The sequence below is a fragment of the Salmo trutta genome, chromosome 13 (genome assembly GCF_901001165.1).
Source record: "Salmo trutta chromosome 13, fSalTru1.1, whole genome shotgun sequence".
Taxonomy (NCBI): Eukaryota; Metazoa; Chordata; class Actinopteri; order Salmoniformes; family Salmonidae; genus Salmo; species Salmo trutta.
Window position 1 is genome coordinate 90,760,743 of NC_042969.1, and position 15,734 is coordinate 90,776,476.

The 15,734-nt window shown below is 45.7% G+C and overlaps 1 protein-coding gene across 1 annotated transcript in view; it reads right to left on the minus strand.

Moving 5' to 3' along the window:
- The window catches only part of LOC115206740 (contactin-5-like), a 503,383-nt gene that overhangs the window by 200,981 nt on the left and 286,668 nt on the right, over positions 1-15,734 (minus strand). Inside the window, exon 7 of the mRNA XM_029773946.1 lies at positions 14,938-15,141. Coding sequence (XP_029629806.1) covers positions 14,938-15,141 — 204 coding nt within the window. The remainder of the gene's footprint in view (positions 1-14,937; positions 15,142-15,734) is intronic.

The window sequence follows — 15,734 nt, forward strand, 5'->3', positions numbered from 1 at the left end:
CAGCCAGCAGTTAAAGCTTACATTTTTCTGCCAAGGTAGGTCTACTCTGTCTGGGGTGGAAAGGTAGGCCTACTCTGTCTGGGATGGAAAGGTAGGCCTGCTCTGTCTGGAATGAAAAGGTAGGCCTGCTCTGTCTGGGAAGGAAAGGTAGGCCTGCTCTGTCTGGAATGGAAAGGTGGACCTACTCTGTCTGGGGTGGAAAGGTAGACCTACTCTGTCTGGGGTGGAAAGGTAGACCTACTCTGTCTGGGGTGGAAAGGTAGACCTACTCTGTCTGGGGTGGAAAGGTAGGCCCACTCTGTCTGGGGTGGAAAGGTAGGCCTACACTGTCTGGTGTGGAAAGGTAGACCTACTCTGTCTGGGGTGGAAAGGTAGACCTACTCTGTCTGGGGTGGAAAGGTAGGGCTACTCTGTCTGTGGTGGAAAGGTAGGCCCTACTCTGTCTGGGGGGGAAAGGTAGTCTACTCTGTCTGGGGTGGAAAGGTAGGACTACTCTGTCTGGGGTGGAAAGGTAGACCTACTCTGTCTGGGTGGAAAAGTAGGTCTACTCTGTCTAGGGTGGAAAGGTAAGCCTACTCTGTCTGGGGTGGAAAGGTAGGCCTACACTGTCCGGGGTGGAAAGGTAAGCCTACTCTGTCTGGGGTGGAAAGGTAGTCCTACTCTGTCTGGGGTGGAAAGGTAGGACTACTCTGTCTGGGGTGGAAAGGTAGGACTACTCTGTCTGGGGTGGAAAGGTAGGCCCTACTCTGTCTGGGTGGAAAGGTAGGACTACTCTGTCTGGGGTGGAAAGGTAGGACTACTCTGTCTGGGGTTGAAAGGTAGGACTACTCTGTCTGGGGTTGAAAGGTAGACATGCTCTGTCTGGGTGGAAAGGTAGGACTACTCTGTCTGGGGTGGAAAGGTAGGCCCTACTCTGTCTGGGTGGAAAGGTAGTCCTACTCTGTCTGGGGTGGAAAGGTAGGACTACTCTGTCTGGGGTTGAAAGGTAGGTCTACTCTGTCTGGGTGGAAAGGTAGACATGCTCTGTCTGGAGTGGAAATGTAGGCATACTCTGTCTGGGGTGGAAAGGTAGGTCTACTCTGTCTGGGGTGGAAATGTAGGTCTACTCTGTCTGGGGTGGAAAGGTAGGCCTACTCTGTCTGGGGTGGAAAGGTAGGTCTACTCTGTCTGGGGTGGAAAGGTAGGTCTACTCTTTCTGGGGTGGTAAGGTAAAACTAACTTTTGAAAGTACCATGCTCAGATTCCTAATGACGTCTCAGATTTAATTATTTGCAAACAGGGAATGTTTCATTGCAAACAAGACACACTGATTTGGCATTGAAGAAATGTGATAAGATGAACACATAGGTCTATATCTCTGTCCATTCTTAGGCTGTTATTTTGGTAATCGTGTGGCATTAAAAAAAGATTCTGCTAATATGTAGAATTACGTTGAATCGGCCAGGTCACCTGTGATACAAGTCAATATTCGACGTACAGACAAACAAAGAGGTGTAATGGGTTCACATTCAAAAATATGTTGCTTAAAGCTTATTTCAGTACTCAATGTTTTTACATTTTACTGCATCAGGGATCGCGTACACAGACGTTTCGGTATTCGACGTCCATCCATGTCTGAGGATGTCGGGAGAGGATGTAGACACCGGCCACTAGGGGCAACAGTGAGCTCTGTTACCTTCAAGTAGGTTTCGGTTTTGCTAGGGCGTTGTGGACGAGGATGGTGGATGGGCGTTAGCATCTGCCTCTGGTGCCAATGTTTGAATCCACAGATTTTTGTTTTAAGCCTATCCCAAACCTTAACCCTTACCTTAACCATTCAGTGTTAATGCCTAATCTTACGTTTTCAGAGTTAATGCCTAAACGTTACCCTAACCTTGCAACAACTTTGAAATTTGACATTTGAGAATCATGGATGAAGGTTTAATTCTGATGTGAGACAGACCTAGTTGCATAGATTTGGAAGACATTTTTATAAAAGGCCATTTTTTCTCAGACCTGCAAATACGACGATAGATTCATGCAACGCTTTTACTATAAAGGAAATCTTTCCACCCCTGTTCTTATCCACAGTGGTCTGCGAACCCACAACATTCTGGCCTGTAGCCCTGTGTGCTAATCACAATTCCTGCTTTGCCATGTAATGCTTAGAGGATGTTTCTAAAACAGTCTCAGAAAACTGTTTCTAAAACTCCAAGAAGTGAACTAAAATGGTAGACATGTTCCCTGCAATCCACTTTGTTTTCATGATTATTTTGGATATAGGGGATGGTCACTTGGATTTTTTCAAGCATTCAGGGAGGGTTTCGGTAGAATATATATCGCTGAAGTGAGGGCCATGCATTTCGGTGGAATATATTTAGCTGAAGTGAGGGCCATTTTGGTAGAATATATTTATCTGAAGTGAGGGCAATCCATTTCGGTAGAATATATTAGCTAAAGTGAGGGCCATCCATTTCAGTAGAATATATTTAGCTAAAGTGAGGGCCATATCGGTAGAATATATTTAGCTGAAGTGAGGGCCATCCATTTTGGTAGAACATATTTAGCTAAAGTGAAGGCCATCCATTTCGGTAGAACATATTTAGCTAAAGTGAGGGCCATTTCAGTAGAATATATTTATCTGAAGTGAGGGAAATTTGAGTAGAATATATTTATCTGAAGTGAGGGCCATTTCAGTAGAATATATGTATCTGACGTGAGGGAAATTTGAGTAGAATATATATTTAGCTAAAGTGAGGGCTATTTCGGTAGAATATATTTAGCTGAAGTGAGGGCCATCCATTTCGGTAGAATATATTTAGCTAAAGTGAGGGCCATCCATTTCGGTAGAATATATTTAGCTAAAGTGAGGGCCATTTCAGTAGAATATATTTAGCTAAAGTGAGGGCCATCCATTTCGGTAGAATATATTTAGCTAAAGTGAGGGCCATCCATTTCGGTAGAATATATCTAGCTAAAGTGAGGGCCATCCATTTCGGTAGAATATATTCAGCTAAAGTGAGGGCCATTTCAGTAGAATATATTTAGCTGAAGTGAGGGAAATTTCAGTAGAATATAAGTATCTGACGTGAGGGAAATTTGAGTAGAATATATATTTAGCTAAAGTGAGGGCTATTTCGGTAGAATATATTTAGCTGAAGTGAGGGCCATCCATTTCGGTAGAATATATTTAGCTAAAGTGAGGGCCATCCATTTCGGTAGAATATATTTAGATGAAGTGAGGGAAATTTCAGTAGAATATATTTATCTGAAGTGAGGGCCATCCATTTCGGTAGAATATATTTAGCTGAAGTGAGGGAAATTTCAGTAGAATATATTTATCTGAAGTGAGGGCCATCCATTTCGGTAGAATATATTTAGCTAAAGTGAGGGCCATTTCAGTAGAATATATTTAGCTAAAGTGAGGGAAATTTCAGTAGAATATATTTATCTGAAGTGAGGGCCATTTCGGTAGAATATATTTAGCTGAAGTGAGGGAAATTTCAGTAGAATATATTTAGCTGAAGTGAGGGCAATTTCAGTAGAATATATTTATCTGAAGTGAGGGCCATTTCGGTAGAATATATTTAGCTGAAGTGAGGGAAATTTCAGTAGAATATATTTAGCTGAAGTGAGGGCCATTTCAGTAGAATATATTTAGCTGAAGTGAGTGAAATTTCAGTAGAATATATTTATCTGAAGTGAGGGCCATCCATTTCGGTAGAATATATTTATCTGAAGTGAGCGAAATTTCAGTAGAATATATTTATCTGAAGTGAGCGAAATTTCAGTAGAATATATTTAGCTGAAGTGAGGGCAGAGAGGTCAGATTATCTCCCTGTAACCTTTTTATTTTTTTTGAAATGCAACCCACTAGAAGCACAGACTGGAGTATAGATTGTAATCAGTATCAAAATGGATGAGCCATTTATATTAAACAGTGCCTTGCGTAAGTTCCCAACCCCTTGGTATCTGCACTACATTATCTGCAACACTTTTCCAACTCCAATGTCTCCTAACAAATTCATCTCCCAGTAGGAGCTGTGTGCTCCCACTCTGACACTCTGTCCCTAACATAGGAACTCATCAATCCTGTCTGTCTAACCGCCCATCTCCTCCATTCTCCTCATTTCCTCCTGTTGCGTTGTGAAGGGAAGATCCATGACTTTACCGCAGGGGTGTAACAGAGCCCAGATGCAGTGAGGCAGGTTTGATTAAGAGTGTTAGAACCAGGGCAGGACAGAGGTGAGGCAACACACAGATCCAGCTTGAGCTTCTAAACCTCCAAGGTAATTACCATCCATTTGCACTGGGGCACAGATGCCAGCATCTCATTGGTCAGGGGCATAGATTGCACGCTTCAATTGGTCAGACTCCAGCAGCTGTGGGCAGACACAGCTTGCAGGCCCCGAGGGTTTCAGAGTAAGGTGTGCCAATGTCATTCTCAGCCTTTTAGACACAGATTCTCAGTACATAAGACCGAGGCTGAATAAGTGGGAGGCTTACTAAAAACTGTGGCTGCCAAGAAAATGTTTGGTGTAATGGGCTGTACAGCCTTGTATAAGACACATTTATGTTCCGGATGAGAGGCGCTACCCTTAGTACACACACTACCCCGATCCCACCCTGGACTCAAGTACCCCTCCTCAAGAACCTCACCACACCATGATATGATATCTACACAGGCCTGCCAGCCTGTTTACGGGAGCAGGTCCCCTTCTCATTTTCCATCTTTGTAAATCAGAGGAACAATCCAATTTACTATGGTAACGAGTTTAGAATTATGTACATCTCTAAGGAGCATTTCAAAACAACAAGATTATGCAAATCCAGCCAGAAAGAGAGAGGAGCTGTAGCTGGAAGGGACGTTGTATCTCATAAATACATCCTGCCACATCAACCACTTCCGCCAACCGCTACCTGCTTTCCGGGCATGAAAGTCCTTTTCATCAAAACGCATTGGGAACCTGGGAACACATTCTCAATGGTCCTCTGAAACCCTGACAATGACGAGCACCTGTGATGTGCTAGGTGCTGATGGACGGTCCTCTGTGTAGTAAGACGTATTAAAACCCTGAAATGGGAGAGACACCTGAATCGAACACCTCGCCTCTCTCCAGGATCACCGTCCCAGCCTAGACCTCTGAGAGGCTTTCATAAAATACCTAGCATCCCATTCACCACTGACGACCATTAATTCAGTTTATTTTATGCTACTTTGTTACTTTGCTACTATGGCCTATTTATTGCCATATCTCCTCATGCCATTTGCACACAATGTATATAGACTTTCTTCTTTTTTCTATTGTGTTGACTGTACGTTTGTTTATTCCATGTGTAACTCTGTGTTGTTGTTTCTGTCACACTGCTTTGCTTTATCTTGGCCAGGTCGCAGTTGTAAATGAGAGCTTGTTCTCAACTAGCCTACCTGGTTAATAAATGAAGGTGAAATAAAAAATAAATAAAATGCAGGAGAGATGATTTCCCTGATGGCTGGTTTCATCAAAGCACATGTGTGTGTGTCTGTGACTGTGTGTGTGTGTGTGTGTGTGTGTGTGTGTGTGTGTGTGTGTGTGTGTGTGTGTGTGTGTGTGTGTGTGTGTGTGTGTGTGTGTGTGCAGAAAGCAGTCTACTACACTAATGATACAGCTTCCCTGAGTATCTATGTAGAGTTTCGATATTGTTCCTGACACTGTCCCTCTCAACGGCATGCAGAGCTGCAGCCCTCAGCAAAACAAGAGGAACATCCCCATATCCTTTCACATGAATATCTGATTTCATGTTTATGTACACATACTACAGGAAGTGAAATATTAGATAATTTGCAGGTGGTGTACCTGAGTGCTCATGCATTACAGATCTAAATGTGCCATTAGGTTTCCACCTGGGAATCATTTCATAATGACAGTAAATCTGCCATTAGGTTTCCACCTGGGAATCACGTCATAATGACAGTAAATCTGACATTAGGTTTCCACCTGGGAATCACGTCATAATGACAGGCAGAGAGAAGACCTACTCTTTCATTGAGAGGAGGAAGTCAATGTTGACATGAATGAAACAGTTTAGAGGTGAAAGAAATCAAACTGAAATCTTTCAGTTTCAAAGCTTTCCCTAGGGTCCAGCATTAAATCACACTTGGTTTATATAAGGGCATGATAAAGGTTACAGTCTAACAACAATATTGATCCATTCACTGCACTCACACAAACACATGGTTCATGTTCTGGAAATGTCAGGGCTGAGAAGGGTGCAGTGTGTGAAACCAAACACCTGGTAGTGTCACTTCAACCTGGGTAACGTTAAAGAGTTGTCTGGGGCTGATGGGAGTCATGTGTCTGTCTCAAGCTGTAGTCTACAGGGCTGATGAGAGGAATGTGTCTGTCTAAAGCAGTAGTCCATAGGGCTGATGGGAGTCAGTTGAAGCTCGCATCCGCTACAAGACCATGGTGCTTGCCTACGGAGCTGTGAGGGGTACGGCACCTCCGTACCTTCAGGCTCTGATCAGGCCCTACACCCAAACAAGGGCACTGCGTTCATCCACCTCTGGCCTGCTGGCCTCCCTACCTCTGCGGAAGCACAGTTCCCGCTAGGCCCAGTCAAAACTGTTCGCTGCTCTGGCACCCCAATGGTGGAACAAGCTCCCTCACAACGCCAGGACAGCGGAGTCAATCACCACCTTCCGGAGACACCTGAAACCCCACCTCTTTAAGGAACACCTAGGATAGGATAAAGTAATGCTTCTAACCCCCCCCCCCTTAAAAGATTTAGATGCACTATTGTAAAGTGGTTGTTCCACTGGATATCATAAGGTGAATGCACCAATTTGTAAGTCGCTCTGGATAAGAGCGTCTGCTAAATTACTTAAATGTAAATGTAAATGTGTCTGTCTAAAGCTGTAGTCTATAGGGCTGATGGGAGTCATGTGTCTGTCTCAAGCTGTAGTCTATAGGGCTGATGGGAGGAATGTGTCTGTCTCAAGCTGTAGTCTATAGGGCTGATGGGAGGAATGTGTCTGTCTAAAGCAGTAGTCCATAGGGCTGATGGGAGGAATGTGTCTGTCTCAAGCTGTAGTCTATAGGGCTGATGGGAGGAATGTGTCTGTCTAAAGCTGTAGTCTAAAGCTGTAGTCCATAGGGCTGATGGGAGGAATGTGTCTGTCTCAAGCTGTAGTCTATAGGGCTGATGGGAGGAAGGTGTCTGTCTAAAGCTGTAGTCCATAGGGCTGATGGGAGGAATGTGTCTGTCTCAAGCTGTAGTCTAAAGGGCTGATGGGAGGAATGTGTCTGTCTAAAGCTGTAGTCGATAGGGCTCGTTAAGGAGCCATCTCGTTAATATGGCTGATGGGAGTCATGTGTCTGTCTAAAGGGCTTGTTAAGGAGCCATCTCGTTAATATGGAACCGGAGAAGATGGCAGACGTTTTACGTGCACCCAGCCAATTGTGTTTTTTTGTTAATTTATTTACGTTGTTTGTACCTTTTTTAAATTTATTTTGTACATAATGTTGCTGCTACCGTCTCTTATGACCGAAAATAACTTCTAAACATCGGGACTGCAATTTCTCACCACGGACTAGCAGAATCCTTTTTCTCCTTTCACGACTCTGACGAGCCCGACACAAAGGATATATTACTTCCTCGGGAACAGGCCCCGATCCCCGTGATCTGCGTGAAGAGGCGACAGAGAAGGAGGGGACGAAGGTTGGGCTGCCTTCTGAGAGTTTGTAAGTAGCCTTCCCTGTAGCTCAGTTGGTAGAGCATGGGTTGTGGGTTCGATTCCCACGGGGGGCCAAAAAAATGTATGATATGTATGAAATTGTATGAAATGTATGCATTCACTACTGTAAGTCGCTCTGGATAAGAGCCTCTGCTAAATGACAAAAATGTAATGTAAGTGATCGAATAAACCCCCACTTCCCTCCATTCGGCTAGAAAATGTGCAATCTTTGGAGAATAAAATCAGCAAGTTACACGGAAGATTAAACTACCAACGGAACATTAAAAACTGTAACATGTTATGCTTCACAGAGTCGTGGCTGAACGATGACAATATCAACATACAGCTGGCTGGTTATACGATGTAATGGCAGGATAGAACAGCGGCATCTGGTAAGACAAGGTGCGGCGGTCTATGTATTTTTGTAAACAACAGCTAGTGCACGATATCGAAGGAAGTCTTGAGCTATTGCTCGCCTGAGGTAGAATATCTCATGATAAGCTTTAATGTAGACCACACTACCTACCGAGAGAGTTTTCATCTGTATTCTTTGTAGCTGGTTACATACCACCACAGTCAGAGGCTGGCACTAAGACAGTATTGAATGAGCTGTATTCCGCCATAAGCAAACAAGAAAATGGCTCTCCTAGTAGCCGGTGAATTTAATGCAGGGAAACTTAAATCCGCTTTACCAAATTTCTATCAGCATGTTAAATGTACAACCAGAGGAAAAAGAACTCTGGACCACCTTTACTCCACACACAGAGACGCATACAAAGCTCTCCCTCGCCCTCCATTTGGCAAATCTGACCATAATTCTATCCTCATGATTCCTGCTTACAAGCAAAAATTAAAGCAGGAAGCACCAGTGACTCGGTCAATAAAAAAGTGGTCAGAGAAGCAGATGCTAATCTACAGGACTGTTTTGCTAGCACTGTCAAGTCCTGACCAGTAAAGGGGTCATTTTGTTATTGTAGTTGGTCAGGACGTGGCAGGGGTGTGTTTGTTTTGTGTGTTTCGGGGTTTTTGGGTTATGTTCTATGTTTTCTATTTCTATGTGGGTTTTCTAGTTTGTCTATTTCTATGTTAGTTTTGGGAACGACCTCCAATTAGAAGCAGCTGGTTGTCGTTGCTTCTAATTGGAGGCCATATTTAAGTGGGTTTATTTTCTCTTGAGTTTGTGGGTGGTTGTTTCTTTTGTATAGCTGTGTAGCCTTACAGGACTGTTGTTTGTTTTCTTGTTTTGTTTAGTGTTCACATTTAAAAAATAAAAGTATAAGTATGGGCACTTACCACGCTGCGTATTGGTCTGATATTTCTTACTCCTCAGAAGACGAAGATTATGACAGAACCACCCACCAAACCAGGACCAAGCAGCGGAGGAAGGAGCAGCAGAGGAGCTATAAAGAGTGATGGACTTGGGAGGAGATCCTGGATGGGGCAGGACCATGGCACCAGGCGGGGGAGTACCGGCGCCCTAAGGAGGAGCTGGAGGCAGCTAAGGCGGAGCGGCGCCATTACGAGGCGTTATACGCAAGGATGGGCAAGTGCGAGAGGCAGCCCTTCAAAATATTGGGGTGGGGGGGGCACACGGGTAGTATGGCTAAGTCAGGTTGTAGACCTGAGCCAACTCCCCGTGCTTATTATGGGGAGCAACGGATCATGAAGGCACCGAGCTATGCGGAAATACGCACGGCAGCCATAATGCCTCAGCACAGCCCAGTTCGCCCTTTGCCAGCACTCTGGGCTACGGAAACAATCCTGCCAGAACGGGTTGTGCAGGTTGTGCGCTCTAGACCTCCAGTGCGTAGTCAAGGCCCCGTGTATCCAGTTCCTGCTCCTCGCACTAGCCCTGTGATGCACATTACTGTTCTGGCGCCTCCAAAGCCAGCACCACGCCCCAGGCCTCTAGTGCGCCTGCCCAGTCCAGTTCGTCCTGTTCCTGCTCCTCGCACTAGCCCTGTGGTGCACGTCCCTAGTCTGGCGCCTCCAAAGCCAGCCCCACGCACCAGGCCTTTAGTGCGCAGTCCCCGTCTAGAGCTTCTGGCGACAGTGCCCCGTCTAGAGCTTCCGGCAACAGTGCCCTGTCTAGAGCTACCGGCTACAGTGCCCAGTCTAGAGCTTCCGGCAACAGTGCCCCGTCTAGAGCTTCCGGTGACGGCCCACAGTCCGGAACTGACAGAGACGGCCCACAGTCCGGAACCGACAGAGACGGCCCACAGTCCGGAACCGACAGAGATGGCTCACAGTCCAGAACCGACAGAGAAGCCCACCAGTCCGGCGCAGCCAGAGAAGCCCGCCAGTCCGGCGCAGCCAGAGTCGTCCGCCAGTCCGGAGCTCCCAGAGTCGCCCTCCAGTCCGGAGCGCCCAGAGTCGCCCTCCTGTCCGGAGCGCCCAGAGTCGCCCTCCAGTCCGGAGCTCCCAGAGTCGCCCTCAAGTCCGGAGCTCCCAGAGTCGCCCTCCAGTCCGGAGCTCCCAGAGTCGCCCTCCAGTCCGGAGCTCCCAGAGTCGCACCTCAGCCCGAGGTCTCCAGAGATGCGCCTCAGCCCGAGGTCTCCAGAGACGCGCCTCAGGCCGAGGTCTTCAGAGACGCGCTACAGCCCTAAGCCTTCAGCGGGGGTGGACAGGTCAGAGTGGGGATTAAGCCCAGAGCCAGAGCCACCTCTGTGGGGGGAGGTTTGGGAAGGGGGGGTGTGGCACAGGAACCGTCGGTGACGGTGGCCACCCTCCCTTCCCTCCCTTTAGTTTGGGTTTATTGATTTGGTAATTTTTTGTTTCAGGTGCATTCGGGGTCTGCACCTTTGGGGGGGGGGGGGTACTGTCACGCCCTGAACAGTAAAGGGGTCATTTTGTTATTGTAGTTGGTCAGGACGAGGCAGGGGTGTGTTTGTTTTGTGTGTTTCGGGGTTTTTGGTTTATGTTCTATGTTTTCTATTTCTATGTGGGTTTTCTAGTTTGTCAATTTCTATGTTAGTTTTGGGAACGACCTCCAATTAGAAGCAGCTGGTTGTCGTTGCTTCTAATTGGAGGCCATATTTAAGTGGGTTTATTTTCTCTTGTGTTTGTGGGTGGTTGTTTCTTTGTATAGCTGTGTAGCCTTACAGGACTGTCGTTCGTTTTCTTGTTTTGTTTAGTGTTCACGTTTAGTAAATAAAAGTGTAAGTATGGACACTTACCACGCTGTGTATTGCTCCAATATTTCATACTCCTCAGAAGACGAAGCACAGACAAGCACAGACTGGAATACGTTCCGGGATTCCTCCAATGGCATTGAGGAGTACACAAAATCAGTCATTGGCTTCATCAATAAGTGCATCGATGATGTCGTCCCCACAGTGACCGTACGTACATACCCAACCAGAAGCCATGGATTGCAGGCAGCAGCCACACTGAGCTAAAGGATAGAGCCGCCACTTTCAAGGAGCAGGACTCTAACCTGGAAGCTTATAAGAAATCCCGCTATGCTCTCCGACGAACCATCAAACAGGCAAAGCATCAATACAGGACTAAGATCGAATCGTACTACACCGACTCTGATGCTCGTCGGATGTGGCAGGGCTTGCAAACGATTACAGACTACAAAAGGGAATCACAGCCGAGAGCTGCACTGTGACACAAGCCTACCAGATGAGATAAACTACTTCTATGCTCACTGCGAGGCAAATAACAGTGAAACATGCATGAGAGCACCAGCTGTTCCAGAAGACTGTGTGATCACACTCTCTGTAGCCAATGTGAGTAAGACCTTTCAACAGGTCAACATTCATAAGGCCGCAGGGCCAGACGGATTACCAGGACCTGTCCTGCGAGCTGACCAACTGGCAAGTGTCTTCAACCTGTCTTCAACCTGTCCCTGTCTGAGTCTGTAATACCAACATGTTTTAACCTGTTGGGGTGTAGGGGGCAGTATTTTCACGGCCGGATGAAAAAACGTACCCAAATTAAACTGGTTACTACTCTTGCCCAGAAACTAGAATATGCATGTTATTAGTAGATTTGGATAAAAAACACTCTGAAGTTTCTAAAACTGTTTGAATGGTGTCTGTGATTATAACAGAACTCATATGGCTGGCAAAAACCTGAGAAAAATCCAACCAGGAAGTGGAAAGTCTGAGAATTGTAGTTCTTCTTTTGATTGTTTATTGAATCTACAGTTTCTGTGGGGTCACGTTGCACTTCCTAAGGCTTCCATTGGCTGTCAACAGCCTTCAGAAAGTTCTTTCAGCATTCTCCTGTCACTGGGCAGATAATAGGAGCTCAGTCAATCAGTGGACTGCCTGTGGACAAAGGGATTGGATATGCACGATCCCGCAAGCGTGCCGTTCCTTCTTTTTCTTCTTGAATGAATATGCTATTGTTCGGTTGGAATATTATCGCAATTTTACGTTAAAAATACCATAAAGATTGATTTTAAACAGCATTTGACATGCTTCTAAGTACGGTAATGGAACATTTTGACTTTTCGTCTCTGGTACTGCGCTCGCGCGTTATGCCTTTGGATAAGTGATCTGTACACAGCGGTTGCATCCAGGAGTAGTCTATCTATAATTCTTTAAATAATTGTTATATATTTTGTCAACGTTTATGATGAGTATTTTTGTAAATTGATGTGCACATTTTGAAGGGAATACATTTTCTGAACATCACGCGCCAATGTAAAAAGCTGTTTTTGGATATAAATATGAACTTTATCGAACAAAACATACATGTATTGTGTAACATAACGTCCTAGGAGTGTCATCTGATGAAGATCGTCAAAGGTTAGTGCTTCATTTAGCTGTGTTTTGGGTTTTATTGACACATGTCCTTGCTTGGAAAATGTCTGTGTGATTATTTTTGTCTATGAACTCTCCTAACATAATCTAATGTTTTGCTTTTGCTGTAAAGCCTTTTTGAAATTGGACAATGTGGTTACATCAAGGAGAAGTGTATCTTTAAAATGGTGTAAAATAGTTGCATGTTTGAGAAAGTTGAATTATGACATTGCTAGCGTCCCACGTAGCCCATAGAAGTTAAGCAGACCACCATAGTCCCTGTGCCCAAGAACACTAAGGTAACCTGCCTAAATTACAACCAACATGTTGCACTCACATCTGTAGCCATGAAGTGCTTTGAAAGGCTGGTCATGGCTCACATCAACACCATCATCCCAGAAACCCTAGACCCACTCCAATTGGCATACCGCCCCAACAGATCCACAGATGATGCAATCTCTATTGCACTCCACACTGCCCTTTCCCATGTGGACAAAATTAACACCTATGTGAGAATGCTATTCATTGACTACAGCTCAGCGTTCAACATCACAGTGCCCTCAAAGCTCATCAATTGGCTAAGGACTCTGAGACTAAACACCTCCCTCTACAACTGGATCCTGGACTTCCTAATGGGCTGCCCCCAGGTGGTAAGGGTAGGTAACAACACATCCACCACGCTGGTCCTCAACACGGGGGCCCCTCAGGTGCGCATACTCAGTCCCCTCCTGTACTTCCAGTTCACTCATGAATGCACGGCCCGGTACGACTCCCACACCATCATTACATTTGCCTATGACATAACAGTGGTAGGCCTGATCACCGACAACAACGAGACAGCCTATAGGGAGGAGGTCAGAGACCTGGCCATGTGGTGCCAGGACAACAACTTCTCCCTCAATGTGATCAAGACAAAGGAGATGATTGTGGACTACAGGAAAAAGAGGACTGAGCACGCCCCCATTCTCATCGACGGGGCTGCAGTCGAGCTGGTTGAGAGCTTCAAGTTCCTTGGTGTCCACATTACCAACAAACTAACATTGTTCAAGCACACGAAGACAGTCGTGAAGAGGGCACAACAAAACCTATTCCCCCTCAGGAGACTGAAAAGATTTGGCATGGGTCCTCAGATCCTCAAAAGGTTCTACAGCTGCACCATTGAGAGCATCCTGATGGGTTGCATCACTAGCTAGTTTGGCAACTGCTCGGCGTCCGACTGCAAGGCACTACAGAGGGAAATAGCTTCCTGCCATCCAGGACCTCTATACCAGGTGGTGTCAGAGGAAGGCCCTAAAAATTGTCAAAAACTCCAGCCACCCTAGTCATAGACTGTTCTCTCTGCTACCGCACTACAAGCGGTACCGGATCATCAAGTCTAGGTCTAAGAGGCTTCTAAACAGCTTTTACCCCCAAGCCATAAAACTTCTGGACATCTGGTCAAATGGCTGCCCAGACTATTTGCAGAGAGGGGTGAGGAGGGTACAGGGAGAGGGGTGAGGAGGGTCCAGTTAAAGGGGGAGGAGGGTCCAGGGGAGAGGTGAGGAGGGTCCAGTTAAAGGGGGAGGAGGGTCCAGGGAGAGGGGAGGAGGGTCCAGGGAGAGAGGGGAGGAGGGTCCAAGGAGAGGGGGGAGGAGGGTCCATGGGGAGTAGGAAGGATGGTCCATGGGGAGGGCAGAGGAGAGTCCAGGGAGAGGGGTGACCCAAGTGAGAGTAGGTCAGATGGGTCTAGTGTGAGGAGTGTCATGACTCTTCTGTGAGGATCCAAAGATCAGGACTGTTGATCAGCATCTATAGAGCCTTCTCAACCGCAGAGGAGGGAGGGATTGATGTGGGGGTTTTATGACACCTCACGTCGATCATAAATTGTAATGCAGCAGACAACTCCTTTCTGGTGTCTAGTATGGGTGAATGGAATGTCTCTGTGTTACAGAAGAGTTTGCCGCCCAAAACTTCAACATCAAACAATGAACACTGGGACAATATATTTCAACATCCGAATGTTGGGAATGATGAGAGATGGAATATGGAAAGTTAATTTGTATTTTGTGATGTCATTAAAACTTGTATAAAGACATTATAATGAAAACATTGTAACTTGAAGAGCTTTTACACGGTGTATATCAGGTTTACATCCTATACGTTGTGTAGAAAATATCAAGGAAAAAGATAATGTTTTTGTGATGATAGGATTGTGATTTTAGATCTCTAACGAGATCATTGTAATTAGGATACTTTGACTCGTAACTAGCCCAGGGAGCCCAGACAGTGTGTCACCCCCTTTTTTACCCTCTGGTATATACCCGGGGGTATAAAAGATTGAGTTAAACAACTTCTCCCATGGTGCCCCAAATTCATAATGAGTTAATTGTTACATTATTAATTTAATCGGGTAACAATTAAACATAGTACGTAATTATTCAATAAATAACAGTCATCACATTAATGATAGTCAAGTCACAACAGGGGTGTGAAGGGTGTGAGTCTCACCATCTGTTCTGAGTGTGAGTGGCGTGGGCGGGCTGAGGACCCTGGCGTTGGTCACCGTGTTCTTCACCAGACAGATGTAGCTGCCCACGTCGCTAGGCTGCACCTTGGAGACGTACAGGTTGCCCGTTACCTGGGAGATGAACCGCCGGCTGTCCTCTGCAACAAATGACGGGAACTCGTTGAAAACCCAGGTGTAGATAATCTCTGGGGAAGAGAGGACAAGATGAGTTAGACACACACACACACGATGAGTTAGACACACACACACAATGAGTTAGAAACACACACACACACAACGAGTTACAAACACACACAATGATTTAGACACACACACACACACACACAATGAGTTAGACACACACACACAATGAGTTAGACACACACACACAAGATGAGTTAGACACATACACACACACACAAGATGAGTTAGAAACACACACACACAATGAGTTAGTTAGACACACACACACACAATGAGTTAGACACACACACACACAATGAGTTATATATCTATGGAAATCTGTCCTTTGGTCTGATGAATCCAAATTTTGGATTTTTGGTTCCAACTGCTGTGTATTTGGGATATGCAGACTAGGTGAACAGATGACCTCCGCATGTGTGGTTCCCACTGTGAAGCATGGAGGAGGAGGTGTGATGGTGTGGGGGTGCTTTGCTGGTGACACTGTCTGTGATTTATTTAGAATCCAAGGCACACTTAACCAGCATGGCTACCACAACATTATGCAGCAATATACCATCCCATCTGGTTTGCGCTTAGTGGGACTATCATTTATTTT